At 43.8% G+C, this 27927-nt stretch overlaps 2 protein-coding genes across 2 annotated transcripts in view; one reads left to right on the forward strand and one right to left on the reverse strand.

The window, feature by feature from the left end:
* The window catches only part of LOC124545527 (NACHT and WD repeat domain-containing protein 2-like), a 1590779-nt gene that overhangs the window by 991794 nt on the left and 571058 nt on the right, over positions 1-27927 (reverse strand). The window lies entirely within an intron of this gene.
* The window catches only part of LOC124545528 (mediator of DNA damage checkpoint protein 1-like), a 430822-nt gene continuing 412563 nt past the window's right edge, over positions 9669-27927 (forward strand). The window contains exons 1-2 of the mRNA XM_047124476.1: positions 9669-9687; positions 23156-23416. Of these exons, the coding sequence (XP_046980432.1) occupies positions 9669-9687; positions 23156-23416 (280 nt within the window). The remainder of the gene's footprint in view (positions 9688-23155; positions 23417-27927) is intronic.

The following is a 27927-nucleotide window of genomic DNA, read 5'->3' on the forward strand; positions in this document are numbered from 1 at the left end:
TGAGACCATCACACAGATAATGTTGTTGAGGAAGCAAACGAAAGACTTCGATTTATTGGCAGAACACTCGGGAAACACAGCAGCTCTACTAAAGAGGCTGCTTACACTACCCATGTCCGCCTCCTTCTGGAGTACTGCTATGCGGTATGGGGGACGCCTCAGACAAGACTGACGGAGGACATCGAAAAAGTTCAGAGAAGAGCAGCTTGTTTTGTATTATTGCGAAATTGGGGGAGAATGCCGTGGATATGATACGCTAATTGGCTTGGTAGTCATTTATGAAAATGCGATTTTTGTCGCGCCAGGACTTCTAATGAAATTCCTGTCACCATCTTTGTCCTCAGAGTGGCAAAATATTTTGTTGGTGCCGCCTAAACAGCGGGGAATGGTGATAATAATAAACTATGAGAAATCATAGCCAGCAGTGTTAAGACTTTGTGTTTGTTTTTCCCGCGCCCTGCTCGTGGGTAGAACAGTGGAGAAATAGCTTGTTCTGTTGATGGTGCGAATGGAGCGGTCTACTGCCTGTCGAATCTCTGGAACAGTTCTGAAGCGAATGCCACGAAGTGGTTCCTTTATCTTTGGAATCAAATCAAAGTCACAAGGACTTAAGTTCGGGGAGTATGGTGTATGGTACAGTACTTCCCAGTCCCATCGACCGAACAGAGCAGCCACAGCTTGCGCTGTATGCGCCCGCGCATTGTGCAAAATGATGGGTGGGTTGCACAGAAAGTGTCGCCTCTTCTTTCGCAAAGCTGGTCGCAGGTGACTTAAGTCTTGTGACTTTGATTTCATTTCGAAGATGAAGGAACCACTTCGCCGGCATTCGCTTCACAATTGTTCCAGAGATTCGGCAGGCAGTAGCCCGTTCCACTTGCACCATCAACAGAACAGGTTCTGCTAACGGTATACTACGCCTTCCACATCGCTGGCGACGGGTTCTACACAACGCTGGTGACTACTTTGTAGGGCAGTAATAGGTGCAAACATGTAACTCTTTTGTATCGGGTGTGAATAAATAGTTGCTACTATTCAAGTTCCAACCCCCCTAAGCAGCGGCTGCAAAATACTAACACGAATTCTTTACAGACGAATGGAAAAACTGGTAGAGGCCGATCTCGTGGAAGATCAGTTTGGATTCAGTAGAGATGTTGGAACACGTGAGCCAATACTGACCCTACGACTTATCTTAGAAGATAGATTATGGAAAGGCATAGCTACATTTATAGCATCTGTTGACTTAAAGAAAGCTTTTGATAATGTTGACTGGACTATAGTCTTTCAGACTGGGAAGGTCGCAGGGTGAAATACAGAGAACTAAAGGCTATTTACAGTTTTTACAGTCACCAGATGGCAGTTATAAGAGCCGAGAGGCATGACAGGGAAGCAGTGGTTGGGAATGGAGCGAGACAGGGCTGTAGCCTTTCCCCGATGTTATTCAGTCCGTATATTGAGCAAGCAGTAAAGGAAACAAAAGAAAAATTTGGAGTAGGAATTCAAATCCATGGAGAAGAATATAATCTCTGAAGTTTGCTGATGAAAATGTTAGAGACAGCAAAAGACTTGGCAGTTGAACCGAATGGACAATGTCTTGAATGGAGGATATAAGATGAACACCAACAAAAAAAAGACGATAATGGAATGTAGTCGAATTCAATCAGGTGACGCTGAGGGAATTACAATAGGAAACAAGACACTTAAACCAGTAGATGAGTTGTACTATATGGGAAGGAAAGTAACTCATGATGGTCGAAGTAAAGGTGATATAAAATGTAGACTGGCTATGCCAAGGAAAGAGTTTCTGAAGAAGAGAAATTTGTTGACATCGATTATAGATTTAAGTGTCAGGAAGTAGTTTCTGAGAGTATTTGTATGGAGTGTAGCCATGTATGGAAGTGAAACATGAACGATAAATAGTTTAGACAAGAAGAGAAGCTATCGAAATCTGATGCTACAGAAGGATGCTGAATATTAGATGGGTAGCTAAGGAAACTAATCAGGAGGGAGAAGAGGAATTTGTGGCACAAATTGACTTTAGAAGAAGGGATCGGTTGGTAGGACATGTTCTGAGGCATCAAGGGATCACCAATGAAGTATTGGAGGGCCGTGTGGAGGGTAAAATTCTTAGAGGGAGACAGATGAATACGCTAAGCAGATTCAGAAGTATGTAGGTTGCAGTAGGTCCTTGGAGATGAAGAAGCTTGCACAGGATAGAGTAGCATGGAGAGCTGCATCCAACCAATCTCTGGACTGAAGACCACAGAAACAACAATGCCGTCCTTACGACAGATGCTGGGGAACCTACCCCACTTAAGTAGGATGTTGCAGTGGTATGAAAACCCGTATGTTCTGTTACCCACCTGCGGATATTCCTACTTCACAAAGCCTAAAAGCTCAAGAAGTGATGAGGAAACGAACTTCGATTGCAATTTGAGGAAATGTCTGGAAATTGCTCTTCTTCTTCAGTGGTAAATGTTGATGGACATTCTGCACTGCAAGGACCTTCCATGTGTTGATCAATTTATTCTGGAAAATATTCCAGAACGTAGTACTGAGTTCCTCTAATTATCCAAAGGCACAGACTTCCATTTCTCTCTAAACTGACAGTCATTAGCTCCTAAAATAGCGTCGTCGTCAATGCGGTTGGCGTTTCAAGTGCTGGACGAGTAATAGTGTTGTTTGACAGTGGCGTACTTACCAGTGGCTTGGCAGCTGATCCACCTATCATAACAGGTACCATGTCCAGAGCAGCTGGTAAAGTACGATCTTCCGCTATGGTACGAATTTCTTGCTCTTTGGTACACGGTAGGCAAGACTGTAAGATGAAGGAAGAGCCTGCATAGGAATCGTAGTTTTTTCAGTGAAAGACTTTTTACGTAAGTCATTTATTTTAACCCAATGAAGGTTCCTTCACCTCCATATATGCACGTTATGTCGGTTTACTTTAGTGATAACAAGAAATGTTGCTTCATCACTGAAAGTTAACTCCAGTAAAAATGTCTTCCATGTCTTCCACGCAGTAAAAATGTTACCCATGTGCTCTAGCAGAGCATTGATGTAGTCAGCCCGATCCTTTTACTAACAACATTAAGAGCTTGCACTTGTAGTCTGCGTTGTTTGTACACTAAACGAAGCCATAACATTAGCCAGACAGCCGTATGAGTCATTGGCGGTTCTTTTCTTGCGCGGTTAGTAGGCTTCCGCGGATTCCGCTCATACGTTTTCCAAATTCTTTCCGCTACGAATTCAGAAGTTCGAGGTCGGCCAGGGCTCTTACCTTTGCACAAGTACCCTGTCCCTTCAAATCAGCGATACGAACCACGAAAGTTTTTCGGTGCAGGCAGATCAATGTCGAAACGCCGACGAAAAGCACGCTGGACCGATATCACTGACTCGCCCATTGAAAACTGCAGCACATAAAACACCTTCTGTTGAGCGAACGTCATCTTACTTACGACTGACTGCAGACTGACCATACGCACCGACTAACATGTAACAGCGATTTTCTGAAACTCTAGGCCACGACCACTCAAACAACACAGATTTCCTTACAGGGACATCCCAAGTTTCGTAATTATAACCGTAAAAATCGAGTCATTCCTTTTAGAATGCCGTGTATGGGTGATTCTTAATAAACGATAGAAAATACCCAACTGACTCTGTTTCTATTTGAAATTTGCAGCCCGTTCCGGCGCTTCTAGTTTTTGACCTGGTAAACCTATGACCATCTCATCTGTGTGCATCTAGTGTTATCCCATACGAGAGTGCACGGTCTTTTGACCTCGACAAATATGGGAAGCCGCCAAAATGCTCATGCAGGCTAGCATACACACAGCCCGTTCTCGTTAATCCGCCAGCCGGATTCCATCCGCGACCTGCGCGTCTCCCCGAATCCCGGAAATGGCGTGCTAACGGTGAGACAAAGAACGAATCATACTCTTTTTCGTTTCCTTGAACAATTTAACCCCTTTTTTAGTCGCCAACATGCCATGGGAGCGTCTCTCTTTCCGTGTAGTTCACAACTAGCGTTCCTGTGCAGTGTCTGTGAACCGTGAATTTACTTTCACATTGTTTTCTTAAAGAATTTACTTTATTTACTAGCGATTCATCAGGAACATTAACACATTTAATCACACTATGTGAGCGTGGAAGTAGTTGCCAATTGGTAACTGACGAAACAAATTAGTTTTTTTCAATAAATGGAAATTTTATTCCTAAAAGCCTTTTCCTCTTTTGAACAGATTTAAAATTATAATCAGAAAGCACCCTTTAAATATCAAGTTACAATTTATTCAGAGGCAGAAATAACTTTTTTTTTTTTTTTTTTTGATAGTATGAGCTTTCGGGCTGAGAACCTTGCCGCTCCCTTTTAACACGGCCGTAGTCACGACCGCTCACAACAAACTCTGAAAGACTACACTGGTGCAAATCTGCAACACACCAGATTAATTTAAACTAAAAATTTTAACAACTCACACAAACACATAAACTATGCACCCCGTAAGAGAAATGGAGATGGTACAAAACACTCACATTAAAAATTATTTCCCAACGAAAGTGCAACTTGTTTTTAAAAGAACTCTTACGGTGGAAGGGTGGCAACTTTATATACTAAAAGGGTGCTGTAAGTGTATAGAATGGGGAATGTGTGATCTGAGTCTGACCGAGGGCAGATTCTGACGGCCTATAGGCTCTCCGTGAGCATTTCGCAACCTGAACGACTTGTTGCGTGTTCGAGAAGTACTGTGCTGAGTGTATTCAAAACGTGGCGAAACTAATTCGAAACCGCTTCCAGACTTTGTGGAGTTCACAGGACAGGCAGTGAACTGTGGCGGAACTGACATCAGACGTCCGCAGCCGACGACACATGCACGCTAATGTTAACACCACAACATCGGCAACTACGACTGAAATGGGCACGTGACCATCGGCACCGGACGTTGGTGCGTTGGCAGGGCGTTGCGAGATCTGATGAGTCTCGATACCTTCATCATGTCGATGAGAAGGCGCGAATTTGTTGTCTTCCAGCGAAACACCTCCTTGTCAACTGTGCTACGTCCGGAGAGAAGCGTGCGGCAGCTCCATTATGCTCTGGGGACCATTCACGTGGGCGTCCATGGATTCAGTGGAGTCCGCGCAAGGCACTATGAAGGGCGTGGAGTATCGTACACTGGTTGCAGACCACGTACGTCCCTTCATGACCATCAGGTTTCCCGACGCCAATGGAATTTTTCAGCAGGATAATGCGCCAGTCACAAGGCCAGGAGGATAATCGAATGGTTCGAGGAACACAGTAACGAGTTACATTTTATGTGCTAGATCTGAATCCGATCAAACACATCTAAGACGTCATTGGACATGACGCCAGAGCTCATCGCCTCCTCCCAGGATTTACGGTAATTTTGTGCTTTGTGTGAGCAGATGTGGTGCCAATTTCCTCCAGCTACCTACTAAAGCCTCATTGTTTCCATGCCAGGACGCGTCCCTTTTGTTATCCGTGCCAAAGTTGGACGCAGCGGCTATTAGATTCAAAAATGACTCTGAGTACTATGGGACTTAACATCTGAGGTCATCAGTCCCCTAGACTTAGAACTACTTAAACCTAACTAACCCAAGGACATCACACACATCCATGGCCAAGGCAGGATTCGAACCTGCGACCGTAGCAGTCGCGCGGTTCCGGACTGAAGCACCTAGAACCGCTCGGCCATCGTGGCCGGCTGGCTATTAGGTTGTCATAATGTTCTGGCTTGTCATTCGTGGCAGTGCGCAGGAATACCACTACACTACCAGCGGAGAAGTTGGCAGCGTGCATTGATGGGCGCCACATGTCGTTCGAGGAAAACTGAACAGGGGGTTCCACGATGTGGAAGCGGGGCGGGACTGGGATCCGCGAATAATGGCCGCGTGGCATGGCCGTGACGTGGCGGCGCAAATCTGCGTTAATGGAGACCGATGGCGCGCGCAGATTCCGCGCTACGGATTAAATTAGCCAGCCATCAATAACCGTCAGCGCCGCGTTTAGGCGCGCCTGATCTAAACCCGAGGTAGGGGGCACACGGCGTGTGGGTGCGTGTGTGTGTGTCGACTGTTCGCTGCTCTTGCATTACGTGTTGGAGCCAGGAATCGAACAGCACGCAGAAAGATTTCGTTGCCTATTATTAGCGTGTTCAGAATAGCATCACTCGATTCAGGCTGTAGTAATCATAAACACTGGTCAACAAATTTTTCTGAGGCCACAGGAATTTGCGTGAGATATTTTTACTCGTCTCTTATGATTTTGATATGCCGATTTCAAATCTGTAATTGATTTTGCTCTCCAGGCTATCTTTTTAATAGATCTGAAAGTTTTTCATTCCAGACGTTTAAGGTTAGATTAAGTACTTACATGTTTATGATATCGACAGGCTTATGATATTCTACTTTTTTTCTTTCAGGTATTATGTCATTTCATTATGACTACGAAGAGACGTCAGCTTAATAGTCACCCAGATAGTTCCTGCTACATTTGTGGATATTACGAGGTTATTCGACACAATGCAGTGTAACATCCTTTGTGAGGCAATCTTATGATGCGTACTTTGGACGCACTCACGGCGACCAGGATGAAGAATGGTCCGCACAAACTGTATGTCACAACTTTGGGGAAATGCTGCACTGCAGACGAAAAGCAGTTGTAAGGGATAACGTTTCAGAGCCAGTGCATCACGCAATTGACGGCTACTTTTTTTGTTAATTTAACGAGAGTTGGTATGAAAAACAGGCATAAAATATCGATGTCATAATGCCCCTAATTTATTTGTCACAAAGATGAACGTAAAGAAACGGCTGCACGGGTGTCATTTGCAATGGAAAACTTTCACGGTAATACAAAAGAGCCAAACTCTGTTTTCTATACAGCCATCGTGATGAATTCCCTGACAAGTCAGGCTATATCAGTGACCGGCTAGGCGAGTGGTTCCATCTAGACTCTAAGACTATGGAAAAAAGGTTATCAAAGAAGAAGGGACGAACATGTGATGGCAGTCTACTGCTAAGGTATTAAACGGGATTTACCTGACGTAGTGTACAAACGGAAGAGCTTGAAATGAAAATATCTGCAGCAACAGAAAGTGTTAGTCAGTTATTTGTAAGTCACTTTTATCAGACTATAATCTTCTGCATGATAAGTGTTTCAGTTCGTACAAATGAATAGATTTAAATCATGTTTGTACATAATTTAATTTGATTTATATTACTAGCTAAGTTCAAAAAATTTGAATCAAATATTCATTCACCTGCATGATAATTTATTGATAAAAAAATGAAATACTGACATTTTCAATTGCAATATTATTGGAGTTTTGAGAATAAAGCCGACCTAGATCTAAAATCAGCACCCTGAAAGACAACTGCTAATAGCAATGCGACAAAAACGTTGTTGGCCAGTGTTGTTATTGTGGATAGCGTACAGGGCGGTGAAGAACCACCTTTAGGTCGGAATATGGATTCTTGAATCAGCGATAGTATGAAACCCATCTGGCTCTGATCATCCAAGACGCCCAGAAAGCAGTATGTACCAGTACCGTGATGTATGCCATGTTCCAAGACTTCTAGAAGGCGTTCGACATAGTTCTGCACTGCCTCCTGATGAACTAGATACGAGCGTACGGAATATCACGGCACCTACGTCACAGCAAGCAGGACGTGGCAGGTCATCTTTAACGACACAAGTCTTCACACTCGGTGACTCCGGACAGAGTTTTATAGACCTATCACTTTTCACAGTATACTCCATCCATCCAAAAAGTTTCGAGCTGATTTTATTCTTGGCATACCAGCGACGTCAGCGTAGCACGTACAGCGGCGTCTTGGTTCAGCAACTATAAACAACTGTGCTTTCGACTAGTCAGATGTCAGCAGGCAGTGATAACTCGTCTGAAGTATCCTGAAGTTTGAAAACATCTACAAGAAATACACGAGCATGTAGTTTATCTGTAGGGAAGAAACAACGAATTCAACACAAATGGCTTTCGTTGACCGTCGAAAGAAACAAGTTGTGGTACCGATAGTAACGCATAGTTTCAAAGGTTGACACTACCACGAGACACAGAAGACAGCGCCCTCTAGCCAGTGCTAAAAAATGGTTCAAATGGCTCTGAGCACTATGGGCCTTAACATCTGAGGTCATCAGACTTCTAGAACTTAGAACTACTTAAATCTAAGGACATCACACACATCCATGCCCGAGGCAGGATTCGAACATGCGACCTTAGCGGTCGCGCGGTTCCAGACTGAAACGCCTAGAACCGCTCGGCCACTTCGGCCGGCTAGCAGGTGCTGTCGAGGCCGACGACCTCCGCGACTGCTTCAGCCCATTTGATCAGGTGCAGCCAGCCAGGAAACTTTGCTTCAGTTTGCTCTCCATACGACGGATCGAAGACTTCGCATCTGTACAAAGTTATGTATTCTTTCTTGCACCAGTAAACCATTTTTACTCATTGCAGTACCGACGTATTTTTCCTGCTCGTTCTCCTACCCACGCGCCGCCTTCCAGGAGGGATACAAAACAAGTAACCAACTTTGTAGTTCTTTCCGAATAGGGAAATAAGTTCACAACTAAACGCAAGTACTTCGTACGACGAAAGGAAGGCTTTCTCAACTAGTTGACTATTAAATGCTTAGGCACTCTCTCTCCTTGGGCGGAACGCATTGTAACAGATTGACGGTGAAGGGGGTAGGACGTCAAACGGGTCGACTTGGAGCAGGAGAGTCACCAAAGAACATTTTAATTTCCGCTGTCTATACTTTTACAAATAAATTCAAAAAACTTTCAGCATGACCAGGAAAGATTCAGGATTCACACTCATAGTACTGGAAGTTCAAAAATATAATAAAATATGTTTTTACGTATGAAATTTCATCCTTTTTTCACTTACTACTGACTGCAATTTTGGTATAGGTACAGTTTTCTTCACAAGGAAGAGAGATTCTTCGATTAATTTTGCACAGCATAAAAACCATAATAACAGGTGTATGAAAATCTATAACTTATCTAATTTATGATTTTAAAGTTCATGTTGAGAAGAAACGCAAAATTTATAGTTATTTTTAACACAGTTTTTAATAAATTTGGAAAATTTTCGGGTTTAATACTCCTGTAAATATGGTTTGTGAGCTTGGCAAAATTCATCGAAGAATCTCTCTTATTTATGAAGAAAAGTGTACCTATATCAAGAAATGCAGCCAATAGTAAGTGAAAAAAAGATGGAATTTCACATGTAAAAAAATTATTTTGTTATGTTTCTGAACTTTCACTGCTAGAGTGTGAATCCTAAATCCTTCCTGGTCATGTTGCCAACGTTTTACGATTTTAATTGTAAAGGTATAGGTAGTGGAAATTAAATACCGTGGCGCCTCTCCTGCTCCAAGTCGGCCCGTTGACGTCCTACCCCGCTTAAGTTCCAGTTTGTGGGAGTTCACAGTTTCTACAGTCTTGCCGAGTGAGTCTGACAGAACACCAACAGGCCAGCTAGCCGGTTCCGATGTCCCTTGGCGGTGGAGGTGACGTGCAGTATGCGGCGCTGGATCCACATCAGGCTTCCTCTCTTGGCTGGCTGTGAGGCGAACGTGATCCTAAATACACCCACGGCGGAGGCCGACTTCTTTCTGATTGGCTGCCTGTAACAATGGAGGATGGACCAGAAGGTTTGTGGCCGGAGCGACCTCTCTTGCTGTTTTGCACGCTCTTTGTGCTTTGGTCCGGTGCACGCGAAGGGTTGTGTTGATTTGGAGACCAAACAGTGACGTCATCGGTCTCATCGACTTAGGGAAGGATGGGGAAGAAAGTCGGCCGTGCACCTTCAAAGGAACTATCCCGGAATTTGCCTGAAACGATTTAGGGAAATCACGGAAAACCTAGATCGGGATAGCCGGACGCGGGATTCAGCCGTCGTCCAGCCGAAGGCGAGTCCAGTGTTCTAACCACTGCGCCACCTCGCTCGGTGCACGCGAAAGCCCTCTGCAGGTCGCGCTGCAAATGAGGGTCGGAACGTCGTGCAGTCGCAGGGGCCGAGCTGGCAACCAACACGACGGCGGTGTGGTGCCGTGTGGCGTCGGAGCGCGACGGCTTTTGCGCCACGCCATAATAGATGTGCGGCCCTAGTGTGGCAACGTCGCATTGTCACAAATCGTAATGGCGGAACATCTCTACTTTAAGAATTAGAGACATTCTGCTGAATATTTTTCGGAAGAGAAAATTGTGGGGGAAATTTGTCGCACGCATCTTGACTTCCAAATAAAAGCCGGCCGAAGTGGCCGTGCGGTTAAAGACGCTGCAGTCTGGAACCGCAAGACCGCTACGGTCGCAGGTTCGAATCCTGCCTCGGGCATGGATGTTTGTGATGTCCTTAGGTTAGTTAGGTTTAACTAGTTCTAAGTTCTAGGGGACTAATGACCTCAGCAGTTGAGTCCCATAGTGCTCAGAGCCATTTTTTTCCAAATAAAAATGACGACGCATGGACACCTACATCCTCGACTTGACTGAAACCTTTTCTGGAAAAAATGGTCACAGGTGGGGGGATCTGGTGTTATCAGCACGAACCTACCAGAATTCATTGAAACGCAAAAATTTACTTGAAGGGTCAACAACAATTTGACAAGGTGACACACAAGTTGAACAACATCCAAAAGAAGGAGTTTACCTCCAGTTTCACATGGCTGTATGAACGACCTGTGCGTTGTATTCAGGTGGATGTGGGGGGAGGGCTATGTACGACACCTGGAACTTCTAAATTACCGTATTGAAACTTTTTAGCTCACAGGGTGCATAAATGACCTCGTGCATAGAGTAGGAAGTTCAGGGAGGCTGTTTTCAGAGAATTCTGTTATATACAGAGAAGCCACAAAGCTAAAACGTCATAGTGAAGTGTAAAGCATCGTTATATGGTGCAGGATTTGGTTTCCGACCACCAGAATAAAGAAATAAGGTACTGCGCACATATAGACAGTTGGATCATAACTAGTCATAAAATTAAACCTGATCGTCGACACTGTTTCCCACGCTGTGACCTGGTCCTCACTGCAAAACTCATTGGTTCAGTTGTTTTGCCGGCCGGAGTGGCCGTGCGGTTCTAGGCACTACAGTCTGGAGCCGAGCGACCGCTACGGTCGCAGGTTCGAATCCTGCCTCGGGCATGGATGTGTGTCATGTCCTTAGGTTAGTTAGGTTTAATTAGTTCTAACTTCTAGGCGACTGATGACCTCAGAAGTTAAGTCGCATAGTGCTCAGAGCCATTTGAACCATTCACTTGTTTTACGCCTTGAGTCTTTACGTAAATTCACAGTGAATGTATATACCCACATCAGTTTTTCTGTTACTGAATACTATTTGCGTGGGATGTCTCAAATTTTTGGTGCATCATCACATTGGGGCGCTAAATGTCCCCACTTTTTGGTACCACTACAATTTCAGAATATGATAGGTGTTTTCAAAAACGGTCGAGCATATGCAAGTTCCGACGTGAGTTTCTCATCCCATCCGGACGGTAGCCAAGAATACTACAATACGGTGCTCTGGGAGATCGGCATCAGCTAATGAAATGGAGGACGTCAGTGCAAGCTCCAATTGGAAGTGTGGAAAGCACCCAGCTGCGTGACGTCCACTGTGGTACTATTAGCGTCACACTGCTGTTTTCTAAACAGTTTCAACTTCCGCTTGCCACTCACTCTCAGGCAAACTACTTCATTTTTTACTTTTGTTTGTACTGAGAAACAAAATGTGGAAGGGCAATGACTGTAGGTGCACAATGCCCATTCACGTTCTGAACTGATTCAGTGAATGGAAATATTACGTAATTAGTTTACTGAATACTAACTTTTTCCCGCCAGCGTGTGTAGTGCCAACAGTAAATTTCGGAGGCGGTGGTGTTATGGTGTGGCCGTGTTTTTCTTGGAGGGGGCTTGCACCCCTTGTTGTTTTGCCTGGCACTCTCACAGCACCTGCCTACACTGATGTTTTAAGCGCCTTCTTGCTTCCCACTGTTGAAGAGCAATTCGGGGATGGTGACTGCATCTTTCAACACGATTGAGCACGTGATCATAATGCACGGCCTGTGGCGGAGTAGTTAAATGGCAATAACATACCTGTAATGTACAGGCCTGCACAGAGACTTGAGCGGAATCCCATAGAGCAACTTTGGGATGTTTTGGAAAGCTGACTTCGTACCAGGCCTGACCGACCGACATCGATAGCTCTCCTCAGAGCACCACTCCGTGAATAATGGGCTGCCATTCCCCAAGAAACCTTCCAGCACCTGATTGAACGTAAGCCTAGGAGAGTGGAAGCTGTCATCAAGGCAAAGAGTGGGACAACACCATACTGATTTCCAGCATTACCGACGGAGAGCGCCACGAACTTGTAAGTCATTTTCAGCCAGGTTTCCGGATACTTTTGATCACATAGTGTATTTGTATTACAGATGGTCCATTTCGAAAAAGTAAATACATGCAATCTGAATGAAGCTATATGTTAGCAGGATATACTGAGTAACAACACTAAAAAACCTTCAACATCCGTTACAGTTCGCAAAAACTCAGCATTATTGTGCACAGTGCCATCTCCTACCGAACATTCTATTTCATTTCTGCATGTATTTAATGAAAGCGATCACAATGTAGGTGAGGTCGGACAGTGTGGAGAACTTCAGTGCAGGCATAATGTAACAGGTAATTATGCATTTTAAATGATGATTATTAACGTTTAGATACCTAGTCGACATATAGTGAAGGTTGTGGAAATTTCTTTATTATCAGTCCAAATATAATGAATTGAACAGTAGTTATGATCAAAATTTTATGAGTATACCAACTTTGTTCATGATATACTGTAGGGAAATATTTATCTAATGAGAGGAAATCACGTCCTACCTTTTCTGTTTTCCGACTTTTTCGTCGACCCGTTGCTTTTTTAAACCACAAATCGCCAAGTCCCGATTTTCCGTGAATTGTATCTGGCAACATTAAGTTAAATGACTTCATAGGAAATGTACGTTGGTGAGAAAATTCTGCTCTGTATATCTGAATGCTCGACCCGCGGACACTCTCTATTCCTCCGTGGTGGTCAGCACAGCTTAAATGCGCTACTCTGGGTAGCAGCACAAATATAGCAACAGGTGGTACAAGAGTTGGCTGCTCGGCGCTAACCCCTATTGCAGAGAGGTTGTAGTATTTGTAAACACAGCAAGATGGAAAGAAGTGGAGAGGGGAGTGGTGGTAGCAACTGGTGGGGGGAGGAGCACAGGGCGCCGCGTTTTTGCCGGTGGGCTTTGCACGACTCTGGATGCGGGTTGAGGGGAACGAAGCCTCAGCCCGGGCCACGGTAGCGGCGAGGTAGGCCGATCGATAGCGTGGCGTGAGTAGCCAGCTGCCAGCCACCAGCTACCAGCTCTGCTGTGCTGTACACAAGGTAACGTCCCCCTCCACAACACACGCCGCCAGGCACGGCACAAAATCACCGCACCACGAGTCCGAAAAGTATCATATACCAGGAGTATTCGTTAAGGTTTAATTAGCACTCCGTCTTCAGGCCACGTCGGGACCATCCGACCGCCGTGTCATCCTAGACTGAGGATAGGAGAGGCGTGTGGTCAGCACACTATTCTCCCGGTCGTTATGATGGTTTCCTTTGACCAGAGCCACTATTATTCGGTCGGATAGTTCCTCAATTGGCATCACGAGGCTGAGTGCACCTCGTAAAATGGCAACAGCGCATGGTGGCCCGGATGGTTACCCAGCCAAGTGCTGGCCACACACGACAGCGCTCAACTTCGGTGATTTGACGGGAACCGGTGTATCCACTGCGGCAAGGCCGTTTCCTAAGCTTTAATTACCACAGAATATTGGGTCATATAATTAATATGGCGGTCTTGTCAGCGCGGTTAGAGATAGCGGTCATGTGTGTGTGAGGTGTGCCTGCTTGTCTGTGTGGTTTCCTTCCTTTTTTGAAAAATGCTTCAGCCGAATGCTCAGTGTGTAACAGTCTTCATAATTATTAATTTTATAGATAAACGATCAGTTTGCGAATTTTTCCACAGATATTTTATAAACTTTAATTTTGTAGGTAGTTTTAGTAAAAATGAAACTGAATGTCCAGTGACATTTGACGCAAGAATTGCACGCGAAAAACTACTATCAAAGTGATAGGCACAGAATATGAAGCATTTAGATGCCTTATTGTATATGAGCTTTTTATTCGCACTAGAATAAGAACAAAATACCTAATAAAGAATTGTGGTTTACTTTCAGTATTCTTACGACATGAGATAATCCAGTCACATTTATCGACTCCTCCTTAAACAACGCGCTTTCCCACCTTTCCCACCTTTTCTATTTTTTTCTTGGTTCAAAAATGCCTCTGAGCACTATGGGACTTAACATCTGTGGTCATCAGTCTCCTAGAACTTAGAACTTCTTAAACCTAACTAACCTAAGGACGTCACACACATCCATGCCCGAGGCAAGATTCGAACCTGCTACCGTAGCAGTTGCGCGGTTCCGGACTGAGCACCTAGAACCGCTTTTTTCTTGGAACTAGGCAAACCAGATATCTTTCTACGGCCGGGATACTATTATCCTCGCCGAAGCAATTGCATAATGTATTCCGGACTCGCACATATTCGTGGAATCGCCAGTGTTAGTTCGTTTTCCGGATCTCACGAGGCTAAAAAGATGAAATATTATACTACGAGTGGTTTGAGGGTACATTATTGGCTGACTTAGTTAGATTTTCTGTTTTCGATGTGCTATTGCCGGCAGTATGTGCCTCAACAAATTTGTGTTGGCTTGTGGGCATTGTAAACAAATGCTGTAGTTGGCTTCATCTACTATTTTGACGTTTCTGGATGGAAAAGTTGGGAAGTTACAGTTATCTCTACAGCTAAATCAATAACCTGTGTTCCCAGAATGAAATTTTCATTTTGCAGCCGAGTGTGCTCTGATATGAAACTTCCTGGCAGATTCAAACTGTGTGCCGGAACGGAACTCGAAATCGGGAACTTCGCTTTTCGCGGGCAAGTGCTCTACCATCTGAGCTACCCAGGCACGACTCACGCCTGTCCTCACAGCTTTACTTCTGCCAGTACCTCGTCTCCTACCTCCCAAACTTCGCAGAAGCTCTCCTGCATACCTGGAGAACTAGCACTCCTGGAAGAAAGGATATTGTGGAGACATGGCTCAACCACAGCCAGGGAGATGTAGGAGAACTTCTGCGAAATTTGGAAGGTAGGAGACGAGGTACTGGCAGAAGTAAAGCTGTGAGGACGGGGCGTGAGTCGTGCTTGGGTATCTCAGTTGGTAGAGCACTTGCCCGCGAAAGGCAAAGGTCCCGAGTTCGAGCCTCGGTTCGGCACATAGTTTTAATCTGCCAGGAAGTTTCAATAACCTATGTTCCTTTTGCACTACTTTAAACTGAGTGTTACGTATATCTATACAAAACATAAAATGAAACTACCTGGCAGATTGAAATTGTGCGCCATTCTGGCACTCGAACCGGAGACCTCTGCTTATTGTTGGAAAGTGCTCTGCCGACTGAGTTATCCAAACGTAACCCGAGACACGGCGTCACAGCTATACTTCCGCCAGTACCTTTTTGCCCACATTCCAAACTTCACAGATGTTCTCATGCATACCTTGTGGGAGCGGCAGTCCTGGAAATTTGGAAGGTAGATGATCGTGTACTGATGGAAGTACACGGTTATCAATTAGGCAGTTAAGACTTATGTTTCTCCTCATGTAATGCTGTATTGCCACATTATCAAATGCACTGCACACCGACACAGCGTAATCGTCAAAATCGCACAAGTTTCAAACCGGCCGCACAACCGGTTCACGAAGTGATCTGACTTCGGCACTATATAAACGCATAACAGTAAATTATTTGTGTGTTATTGTCGTAACTGCATTTAGAGAATCGTAAAGACGAATTAAATAGTCAAAAAATATTGTGTGTTCCATCAAGTTGCAAACAGACAAAAAATGTTTCGAATAATTGAGCATTGGCGGACTGGCGCCAGCACCGGGTAAGCTCTTTATATCGTTGCTATCGATTTTGGAAGTTATACGAGATCTTTGGATATTGTGAGGCTTTGTTCCGGGTTGCCGGACTTAAGGAGTCGGCCGTCAGCTTTCGAAAGAAAAACATTGAGAGCCTTGGGACGTCTCCGGAGAAAGGAGTGTCGACTGCGACCGGGTGTGCCGTATCAGCGTGATATGCCGCGGAGTTCTATTGGTCGGCAAGTCTGTGTTTTGGGGCAGCTCGGAGATCCACGTCTCGTGATTTCTATCAAGGGAAAGGTCCCTGAAGTAAAGTGGTTAGTTACATGAGCCGCTGAGTTGTGCTGTGTGCAAACATAGAGTAAGTTGGCCATTAGTGTATGTGTCTGAGTGATGTGTTAAAAGGCGTTTCACCCGCTAGATGATTGTGGAAGTTACATAGCTATTAATCGAAAAGTATGTGGATGAGCTCCGTGTGCGCTGGTTAAATGTTGGCTTCGCAGTGAAGTCTTAGTTATAACTGTACTGGTTGTTCTCTAATTGATCATTAAGGTTATTAAGTGATTGAAAACTGCACCTAAGTGATATTACTATTATCAGTGAACCGTCGTTAAATAGTTTCATTTAAAGGTCAGTGATTGCTGTGGACCAGCCGTTGTGACCGAGCGGTTCTAGGCGCTTCAGTCTGGAACCGTGCGACCGCTACGGTCGCAGGTTCCAATCCTGCCTCGGGGATGGATGTGTGTGATGTCCTTAGGTTAGTTACGTTTAAGTAGTTCTAAGTTCTAGGGGACTGATGACCTCAGATGTTAAGTCCCATAGTGCTCAGTGCCATTTGAACCATTTTGATTGCTGTGGACGGAACATTTTGTAGACTGATGCACCTATGTCAGGTGCCTCGCCTTGTATTTTTGTGTGTGTTTCAGAGAGTTGCAATTATCCTGTGTTTGTCAAAAGCTGCTGTAAGTGCCAACGCCTTGGCGGGGAGTGAGGTGTAACCCGCAGCTTAGGTCCTGCTGCGTTTACGTAACCCTGCCACGGCAGGATTGTTTGGGCGAAGACCCCATACCAAAAGCTTATTATATCTGTCCCTTTCGCGAAGGCGGGTAAAACGCGTTTTTTAATTTGAGTGCGATTTTACGATGTCTAAAGAAATGTTTTTTTTTTGGGGGGGGGGGGGGGGGAAGGTGGGAGGGTTACATGAAGATAGACCTGCAACTAAGTAAACGTTACAAAATAGAGCAGATGTAATGTAATTAAATTCTCTCAATCGATTGTCATGTAACTTTGAGCAAATTGCAGTGATCTGTCTCTGTAGTAATAGACAGTCCACAGTGCTTGTTGTCCGCCCCCGGTGGTTGAATGGTCAGCGTGACGGATTGTCAATCATCTGAGCCCGGGCTCGATTCCCGGCTGGGTCGGGAAATTTTCTCCGCCCAGGGACTGGGTGTTGTGCTGTGCTCATCATCATCCTATCATCCTCATCGACTGCAGGTCGTCGCAGTGGCGCCAAATTGAAAGACCGGCGTCCGCCGAATGGTCTGCTCTACTGGGGGCCCTGGCCATACGAATAAATAAAACGTGCTTGTTGAGTCGATGTCACATCTCTAAGCTACAGTGTGTAGTCACGTAACGTGTAGTCTGGGTTTGTTTCATGGCAATCTTTTTTGCTTCTGCTACATATCCATGTCCTACTGAATTGTGGTTAACCATATGAGTTTTAAGTCTTGTTTGGGCCGTGTAGTAATCAAATGCAATTAAGAGGCTGGCCCACTCTAATAGGAACTGTACTGTCAGTTCTAAGCTTTTGTTAAATGTGGCAAAGCCACGGCAATACTGTGTTTGCTAGTGGTTTCTTCACCGATTTCATATGCATTTTATGGTTATACTTGTTGGGTTCTGATAACTGTCTTTTTTCAATATAAACTTATACTAAGTAACTGCTGCATTGTACTGAACATTGTGGGGGATTATCTGAAGGAACCTTATGTTAATAAATTAATAATGTGTAAATCAAAGTATGACTACCAGCCATGATGCGCCATCCCGTTTTCCGTAATGTTAATAGTTGTGGTATGGATTGTGCAAGGTCGTATTAAAGGGGCCACGTACTAAATTTGTTGTATTGAATATTCTATCTTTCTACATAAAATTTTGTGAAATTTTAGACCTAATGGCTTAGGAAATATACAAATTACATGTAAACTGAGTATTTTTGTTGCCTTTACTTAAGTCTAAATTATGAAGTATTATTAATTCTGATATGATGATGTGCTTAAAAGTTTATGAAACTTCGAAATATTTACATATTATGTGATCGATAGTGCTGTTTTACTGCAGTTTCTACATGTTTTGACAGCGTAAACTTTTGTATTTCATTCAAGAAATTTGTTTAATAAAGGAATTTGTGTCTTCTTGGGTACAAAACTATACTTTGCATATGAAATTAGGTGATAATCTTTTCGGTCACCAGGTCATTAAATTTCGTTGCATTAAATTGCTTCAAATTATATTAATATTTATGACAGTAAGAAATGTAATCGGGAATGTAGGTCAACATAATAAAAATTTCTATCGTATAATTAACTTTAAAGGTGTATCGCCTACATCTATATGAAACTGATACCAGGTATTTCATGATATAGCACTTCTAGCGAGCAATTTACGTCACAGGATGCGTATTCTTTTTTTTTTTTTTTTTTTTTTTTTTATGACGTAAGGCACATGACCCGTAGAAGCAAGCGGCAGTACATCATCAAATGCATTTTCATACGATCTGAGGTGTTGCGAGGTTATGATACCATTTTCGCAGACCCACCACAGCTGCGTCTAGCGCTCTCCGTCAAGTTCTATTTCTAAAATTTTTTTACGCTAATTTATCAGATTTTATTGTTTTGCAAGTAGGTTTAACAAACGCGAAGGATTATTGAGAAATATTACTCAAGCGAAGTAGATTCATGTGAAATACTAAACGCAACAAACTTAATGTACCGCTACAGTAAATAAGTTACATATAATATACCTCATTCTTTACAAATTTCAAGTAGTTTACATTGTTTTTATTGTGATATACAATAAGCAACACATTATATGTGCTCCTCATAAATTAACATTGCTTTATAAACTATTAATTTGCAACAGTAGGTCTATAGATAATAGCTGAGGAAATAGGTATACACAGGTCTGGTTTTACATTCTGTTTTATTCACACAGCATATCGTAGGAACGAAAACGGAGTACCATTAGTTGTAACAGTGGGAGCAGTTAAATCACTTGGCCAACCACTTTTTTTGCTTGGCCCGGCCAATGTGCCGTCTCATTCCAGTGTACAGAATTCGGGTCAGTGAACAGAAATCGACGAATACTGTAAGTCTTCACCCAAACAACATATATATTTCAGCAACCGCTCGCTAATATTTAAGATCATATATAATCATGGCTCCAAGACCTCTATTGCTGAACATCGTCGATCTGATTACGCAGCAGCGTGTGAACCAAACCCACTGTAGCCACATAGGCAAAATGGCATCTGTCTCCTGGTACTGGCTTCCTTATGATATAACTTTCACGAATTTACACCAAAGGAATGTCACTGTGCAAAAGCCTATGTGTAGAGTTGCGGGCCAATGGTTAGGATTCCCCTTGAAAGCAGAAGACTGAAACACGAGAGGTGGGAGAACTCGCGTGCCGGTTAAATGTTAACACTGGTTATTTCTTTGGTTCTTTTGTCAGTTGTTTCGCCTTCTTTGTGCCTCCACCCTTGGCAGGGGCATATCTCGCCATCGCTTTTGTACGGCAATGATAGCGATATTACGATAGTCAGTCTCGAAGCAGTTCCTGCTATGTCGTTTCTCTTTATTTTGCTACAAAACTAAATTCCATATGCATAGGATTAACAGCTGCAATATTCACGAGTAATTTGTCTCGTTTCAGTGTGATAATTCATAGCCATCTTTATCCACAGTTGTTTTCGTCTTTTAAACACAAGTATCTGCAGAGAAGTGTTTGAAAAATAATGTGTTTTTTAACCAACAGATTTTTTGTAGCTGTAGTTACAGACGTATAAAATTATTGTAAGTAGTTCTCACTTTTTCCAGCGGCTCTGCCATGTACGATTCGCTTCCTGAAAGGCTTCATCAGAGATTGTGGAGAGGGCGCTCGATGCAGCGCCTTTCTTTCAGTGCAGCTTTGATCCTCCGGTGGGCGGGGGGGGGGGGGGGGGGGGGGGGGGGGGGGGGGGAGGGGGAAGAGAAAGAAGTTAGCCGTTAAATCCAATGTGCGGATAACATGTATTTTATAAAGTGGCGTACCATGAAGAACTTGCCTCCATTATCATTAGAAAGGTTCTGTGTTGTTGATTTACTGAAGCAGGAGCATAAGTTTTCTGCAACTAAAACCCAGTCAGAGGCGTAAAAACACATATTTTTCCGTTATTTAAGTTACATGTAATTGAATTATGAAATTCTTGCAGACCAATAAAGTTATTTTCATATGAGTGAAATGCTCTTGTGTACGTCGGAAATGAAGGGCACCTGCGGAAAAATGCTCCTATCGGAGCACAAAATTATGAGTATGTTCCTGTTTATGTAGGGAACTTTAATTAAGATGTGTAGTAGCAGCTGCCTGAGGCATTCAATGTCTCTCAGCACTGAAACCTGGTAATTAAGGAAGGCACGATTGGGTTACGATTGTGGACAGGGCCCGAATCAATTACTACTGGTCTGCTTTGCAATTTCACTCATTTATTTTAATAAGTAATTCTTGAAAACAAGCCAATGATGTCGCAATCAGACTTTTAAGGCACGTAACCACAATAAAGTCTGAAGGCCTTTAACGCCAGTATGGAAATTATAAAAAAAAATTAAACAAACATACATAAAATACAGGCAGCAAATAATTTTTGAAAACAACCCAATGTGGTCGCAATCAGAATTTTAAGGCAAGTAAGCACAACCACGGCTCAAGGCCTTTAACGCGAAGAATGACAATTATTTAAAATTTAACAAATACATAAAATACAGAAATCCAATAATTTTGAAGACAAGCCAATGTGGTCGCAATCACAATATTAAGGCAAGTAACCACTATCAGAGCTGAAGACCTTTAAAGCCCAAATTACAATTATTAAACAATTTAACAAACATGCATAAAATACAGACAGCGAATAATTTTGAAAAGAAGCCATTGTGGTCGCAGTCAAACATTCAACCCAAGTAACCGCAGTCACGGCTGCAGCCCTTTAACGCCAAAATGGAAATTGTAAGAAATTTAACAAATATACTGGCAAATGGCGAATGTCATAGCAAAAGTTAATGAAAAAAAAAACAAACAACAGATCACCAAACAGGTGAGATAAATGGTGGTAACTACATAATAAAATAAAACACAAGGCCCAGTGACAGACGGTGCTCCAGGAATCGACCTCTGTGTAGGTCACACCAAAAACACTTTCGCGAGCGAAGAGAAAGGCAGCCAGGAGTTGCATTCAGATCACAAGATGGTAACTCAGACTAGTGGCAGTTTAACGAGCGACTAATGATAATATTGGTGAGTCTACCTGACATCCAACAAAACAAACGCAAGATGTAAAATCACGCCAAAGCCGGAACCGGCGGTCTGGGCTCCACCCGCAGAATGCTTAGATCGCCCAGAACAAGAAGGAATGACTACCACTAAAGTAGAAGACGCCACCCAACCTACAATCAAGAAGCTGCCAAACTTTCACGCCTCACCGGACAGCGGCGGCAAGGCCCCCCAGGGGAGTTAACTGGGGCGTTAGCGGCCACCTGACAAGAGAAATACCGCTGGTTGAACTTAACAATGTAAGAAACTGAAAATAGTAAATAGCAGTTAGAAGTTCAGGAAGGCTAATCAGGTCCGCCTTCCCCAGCTACTCCACTCGCTGGTTTTCGCCTCGGCGACACTACGAGCAGCAACACGAACCCAAGTCACTGCAGAATCGCAAGAGCTTACAATGGTGGAGGTTTAGGATCCGGTTTCGACGAGGTCGTGCGCCCTCGTGACCACTGCCCTTCTATCCGGCAGTCCATACACGCTGCCAGCGGTCGCGGCGTGTTGCCGCTCTGCGCCGACCTCGCTGCTCCTGCGTCCACAACCGAACTCCCCACTCACACCACACGGTAGAAGCCCGAGGTCGCCCCAAAGATAGGGCAGCAGAACTACATGTCGATACGCGCCGCTGCTACCACTAGCGGACAGGCAACGCTTACGAAACCGAGTGGTGCCAGTGAACACGAGAAGAAGACAAACAACGCAACGACGCCAACTAAACGATACGGTCTGGCAGAAACCTACACACGGCACCGACGCGAGCCGCAGCACGGCTCAGCACCTTTAAAAATTTGCCCAAAAATTTTGACACGTGAACATAAACGCACTTTGTTTGTTGTGAGGGAAGGAAACAATCGCAGTGGGAGAGAGACGGAAAAGCAATACATACCGAACGTAGGAGACAGTCCTTTCTTACGAAAAGAGCAATGGAGACAATGGCAATGTGGGATGAAGAGCGGGACAATGTGCGTGGATGGTAGTTGACAGTGACAGAACAGTACTAGCAAAAGAGTGAAGGAGACAGTGCCAGGAAGATAGAAATAAAGAGAAGGAGAATGTGAAAGTGGATGAGGAGAGCCTGTGATAATGAGAGACCTAGTCTCTGACAATGACAATAATGGAGAATAAGGAAGAGAGAGAGGCAGTGAAAAGAGACAGCAGCAGTGGGAAAGAATGAACGAGGGAGTAGAAGTAGGCGAGAGCAAGAGGGAGACAGTGACAATTAGAGTAGTAGTGGGAGAGAACGAAGGAGACTATGGCCGTGGCACAAGAGACAAAGAGACACACAAAGATATAATGACAATCAGTAGACTGAATGGGGCGAGTGGGAGTGGATGTGTATGAACAAACATGGACTAATGAGTTTCAAGGAGCTACAGTTAGGGGAGCTTGTGGGAGTGAGAGGTGAGTTGCGAATATGTTCGCACACTTAAATTTTTGGGAAAATTTTTACGAGGTGCTGAGGCAGGCAGAACGAGGCAGCTGATACCCCAGTTTTCAATCAGATTCTCTTAATAGACAGGACCATATACTCGCCATTTTCGTGCTGCGACAGGAGCGCATCTCCGCTGGGCGGGGATACAGAAACAGTTAGTTCCCGCATTCGCACTGGCAGCTGGACCGCTGGGACTCCAGCGCGCTGGCACGCCCCCGCGCCGCGGCCTGGCGGTCCAGCGCTGCCTGCCGCCTGCTGGTTCATTTCCTGGAGCCGCGCTGGCCTCCAGCCAATGCCAGGCAGAGTGGAGGGCGGCGCACAAATTGAGCTGCCACCAGCACTATCAATTAACTCTGACGGCGATACGCACTCCCAGCCAGAGTAGTCGAGGGCTGGAGCGAGATTGTTTTGCACACCGCTTAGGCGGCAGGCGTTGTATAACTACGCTGGAAATTCGCCCACTCCGACACGACTGTATTCACTGCGAGTAGCATTCCGTATACCCTGCAAATCTCTTTCCGATGCGAGCTCGTTGGCGAGTTACGCGTCAAATCCAGTTTACAGTGGAGGCTTATATGCGTCTACATATATGCTCGGCTCTGTGGGAGGGGCGGGGGAGAAGTGGCAAAAGAATTTTTCTGCAGTCTGTCGCAAATGTCGATTGTCTAAACTTTCGCAATGATGTGTAATGAAAAGAGCGTCCTCTTTCCTCTAGCGATTCCCAATTGAGTTCACAAAGCATTTCAGCAACACTCGCTATGGTGTATCTCTTGCATTTCTTGCTTTTATCTTTTCGTTTTCTTTTTTTTTTTTCCTGAGGCAAAGATAAAATGTGAAGCGGTAGCTCAGCGTAGAGTCTGCGCTTACCGTCACGTGTTCTTATTTCCAATGTTAAAACCAGAAGATGTTTCTCCTGTTCCTCGCTAAGAGGAAGGACACGCTCTCTGTTAATGCACGAAGGCAGACACGTTATTTTAGAGCGAAATCGGCGGTAGCCATTTTGGTTGTGAGAACAAACAAAAAGCCTATATTTTTGATGTGCGTAGAAGGAAGAATGTAGTATTATTTTACCAGTGAAAATCGGTTTGCATCATTATTTCAAGTAGTGCTGCAATATCTAAAAACCCAAGAAGCCACCTGTGTACTTCGGAGTTATCACGAAGATCCGATTACATCATCATGGACAAGGTCAAGATTTTGTAGGTGGATACGGCGATCAGACGTAGTATTATTAACTGGTGAGCAGAAACCTACAACAAGAGAAAGACTATTTCGTTTATGTGGAACTAATATGAAAAGATTCTTTATCCATTTAAGGCATAGCGCAGCTTATTGTGCTTGTCCGACAAGCCGAAGAATTAATCTCGTTATTTCCATGTATCTAAACATTATTGTTATTTTTTATATTATCTATCGCATCTACCGGTAACAACAAATGTAGCAACACGACTGTCAGTTGTTTCTATGCCTTCCATTAGTTCGACTTGATGGGGGTCCCAAAAACTCGAGCAGTAGTCAATAATTGGTTGCATGAACGTACCACACGCGGTAAACTTTGTGTATGTGCTACAGTTTACAAACATTCTCCCAGGAAACCGAAGTCGACCATTTCGCTCCCCTACTATCGTCTTGGACCATTTCGTGCTGCTTTCCAGTCGTACGCCTACAAGTTCCAACGACGTGACTTTGTCAAATTGGTTCAAATGGCTCTGAGCACTATGGGACTTAACATCTGTGGTCATCAGTCCCCTAGAACTCAGAACTACTTAAAGCTAAGGACATCACACACATCCATGCCCGAGGCGGGATTCGAACCTCCGACCGTAGCAGTCGCGCAGTTCCGGACTGCGCGCCTAGAACCGCTAGACCGCCGCGGCCGGCCGTGACTTTGTCAGTCCAGTACACCATTAACACTATATTAGAACACTACAGCATCGTTTTTCTTACTCATCTGCATTTACTTACATATCTCCACATTTGGAGCAACCTCCCACACATCACAGCAAACAGAAATTGTATCAAAACCGTACTGTGTTCTCCTATAGTCAGCGTCGAGACTTCCCCGTACACGATACCCCCATCAGCGAACAGCAGACTGCTCCTCTTCCTGTCCCTTCGGCCATTTATATACTTTTTTTTTGTCGTCAGTCTTCTGACTGGTTTGATGCGAATTCCTCGAATTCCTCTCCTGTGCTAACCCCTTCATTTCAGAGTAGCACTTGCAACCTACGTCCTCAGTTGTTTGCTGCATGTATTCCAATCTCTGTCTTCCTCTACAGTTTTTGCCCTCTACAGCTCCCTCTATGCCATGGAACTCATTCCCTCATGTCTCAACAGATGTCCTGTCATTCTGTCCCTTCTTCGTGTCAGTGCTTTTCACATATTCCTTTCCTCTCCGATTCTGCGCAGAACCTTTTTATCCTCATCAGTCCACCTAATTTTCAATATTCGTCTATAGCACCACATTTCAAATGCTTCGATTCTCTTCTGTTCCGGTTTTCCTACAGTCCATGTTTTACTACCACAAAATTCTGTAATGCAGACGTACATTCTCAGAAACTTCTTACTCAAATTAAGGCCGATATTTGATGCTAGTAGACTTCTCTTGACCAGGAATGCCCTGTCTGCCATTGCTAGTCTGCTTTTGATGTCCTCCTTGCTCCGTCCGTCATTAGTTATTTCACTGCCTAGGTAGCAGAATTCCTTTACTTCATCTACTTGGTGACCATGAATCCTGATATTAAGTTTCTCGCTGTTCTCGTTTCTACTACTCGTTACCTTCGCCTTTTTTCGATTTTCTCTCAATCCATACTCTGTACTCGTTAGACTGTTCATTCCGTTCAGCAGATCATGTAATTCTTCTTCACTTTCAGTAAGGAAAGCAATGTCATCAGCGAACCTTATCATTGATATCCTTTCACCTTGAATTTTAATTCCACTGCTGACCCTTTCTTTTATTTCCATCATTGCTTCCTCGATGTACAGATTGAACAGTAGGGCTACATTCTTGTCTTACACCCTTTTTAATAGGAGCACTTCGTCATTGGTCGTCCACTCTTATTATTCCCTCTTGGCTGCTGTACATATTGTATATGACCCGTGTCTTCCTATAGCTTACCCCTACTTTTCGAACATCTCCCACCATTTTACACTGTCGAACGATTTTTCCAGATCGACAAGTCCAATGAACGATATCCTTGGCTCCGATGACCACTCGCCGTCCAGGACAATTTACTGGTTTCTGTCATTTAAGTCTTCGTGTTACTCACATACCCAGTAGTCCTCTACATCTGCTCGTACCTTCGTTAACAGCCTGCAATGAGGAATTGTGTAAATGATTTCAGGAACTTCAGGAACATGGAATCCGACTTTTCCCATTCATCCATGGCTCGCAGGGCGCCATGCGAAAAAATGGCAAACTCAGTTTCTGTGGTTTCAAACTCCGTGCTGATTTGTCTATAGAATGTTTTCTCTCTCAAGGATATTATCATTATATAACTTAGAACCTAAGTCGAAACAAGGGCCCGGGAGTAGATGACATCCCGCTGAAACCTCTGATAGCCCTATGGGAGCCAGGCATTACAAAACTGTTCCATCTGGTGTGCAAGTTGTATGAAACAGACGGAATGCCCTGATCCTACAGGAAGAATGTAATAATTCCAATTCCAATGGAAGCAGGTACTGACAGGTTTGAATATTAGTCAACTGTAAGTTCAATAAGCCGTGGTTGGACAGACTAACAGGAATTCTTTGCAGAAGAATTAGAAAAAAAATGGTTGAAGCCGACTTCTGGGAAGATTAGTTTGAATTCCGGACAAATGTATGAACACTCGAGGCCCTACGACTTTTATTAGAAGATAGCAGAAGTAATGGCAAACCTACGTTGGCATTTATAGACCTAGTGAAAGCTTTCAATAATATGTGCTGGAATACCTCGATATTCTGAAGGCAGCAACGGTAAAATAGAGTGAGCGAAAGGCTATTTACAGCTAGTACAGAAACCATGCCTATGAATGAAAGGGAGGTAGTCGTTGAGAAGTGAGTGAGACAGGGTTGTAGCCTATAGCCTATCGTCGATGTTGTTCAAGCAATAAAGGAAACATTAGAAAAATTTGGAATATGAAGTATAGTTCAAGGAGAAGAAATAAAAACTTTACGGTTTGCCGATGACACTGTGAGACAGCAAAAGCCTTGGAAGAGCAGTTGCCGGAATGGAAAATATCTTGAAAGGGGGATATAAGAGAAAAATCAATTAAAGCAAAACAAGGGTTATGGAATGTAGTCGAATTAAACAAGTTGATGCTAATTTAAAGTACTGTTAAGTTGCGCTATATGAGCAGTAAAATAAATGATTATGGCCAAAGTGTAGGTAGAATAATTTGGACGGGCAGTGGCAAGAAAAGCGTTTCTGAAGAAGAGAAATTTGGTAACATCTAATACAGATTTTAGAGGTAGTAAGTATTTTCTCATAATATTCATATGAAGTGTAACCTTGTACGGAAATGAAACATGGACGATAAACAGTTTAGACAGGAAAAGAATAGAAGTTTCTGAAATGTGATGCTACAGAAGAATGCTGAAGATTAGATGGATAGATCGTGTAAGTAATGAGCAGGCACTGAATAGAATTGAGGAGAAATTCTTCCAATCCATGTGTGGCATACAGCAAAGCAGTGCTTAACAATATTGGTTAAAAACAGCCTTGGTTCCAATTTTAGTTTTTTATTTTTCAGCGAAGCTTTTCGCCTTATTTAGGCATCTTCAGGTTATGTACATAGAAAACAGAGAACAAATACATCTATTTAAGAATCTCGATATTGTTGTGCAGACTTCGATAACCTATAAGCATGTATAAACAGATCAACTATTGAAACAGCAAATACCTTAATTTG

The sequence above is a fragment of the Schistocerca americana genome, chromosome 8 (assembly GCF_021461395.2).
Source record: "Schistocerca americana isolate TAMUIC-IGC-003095 chromosome 8, iqSchAmer2.1, whole genome shotgun sequence".
NCBI lineage: Eukaryota > Metazoa > Arthropoda > Insecta > Orthoptera > Acrididae > Schistocerca > Schistocerca americana.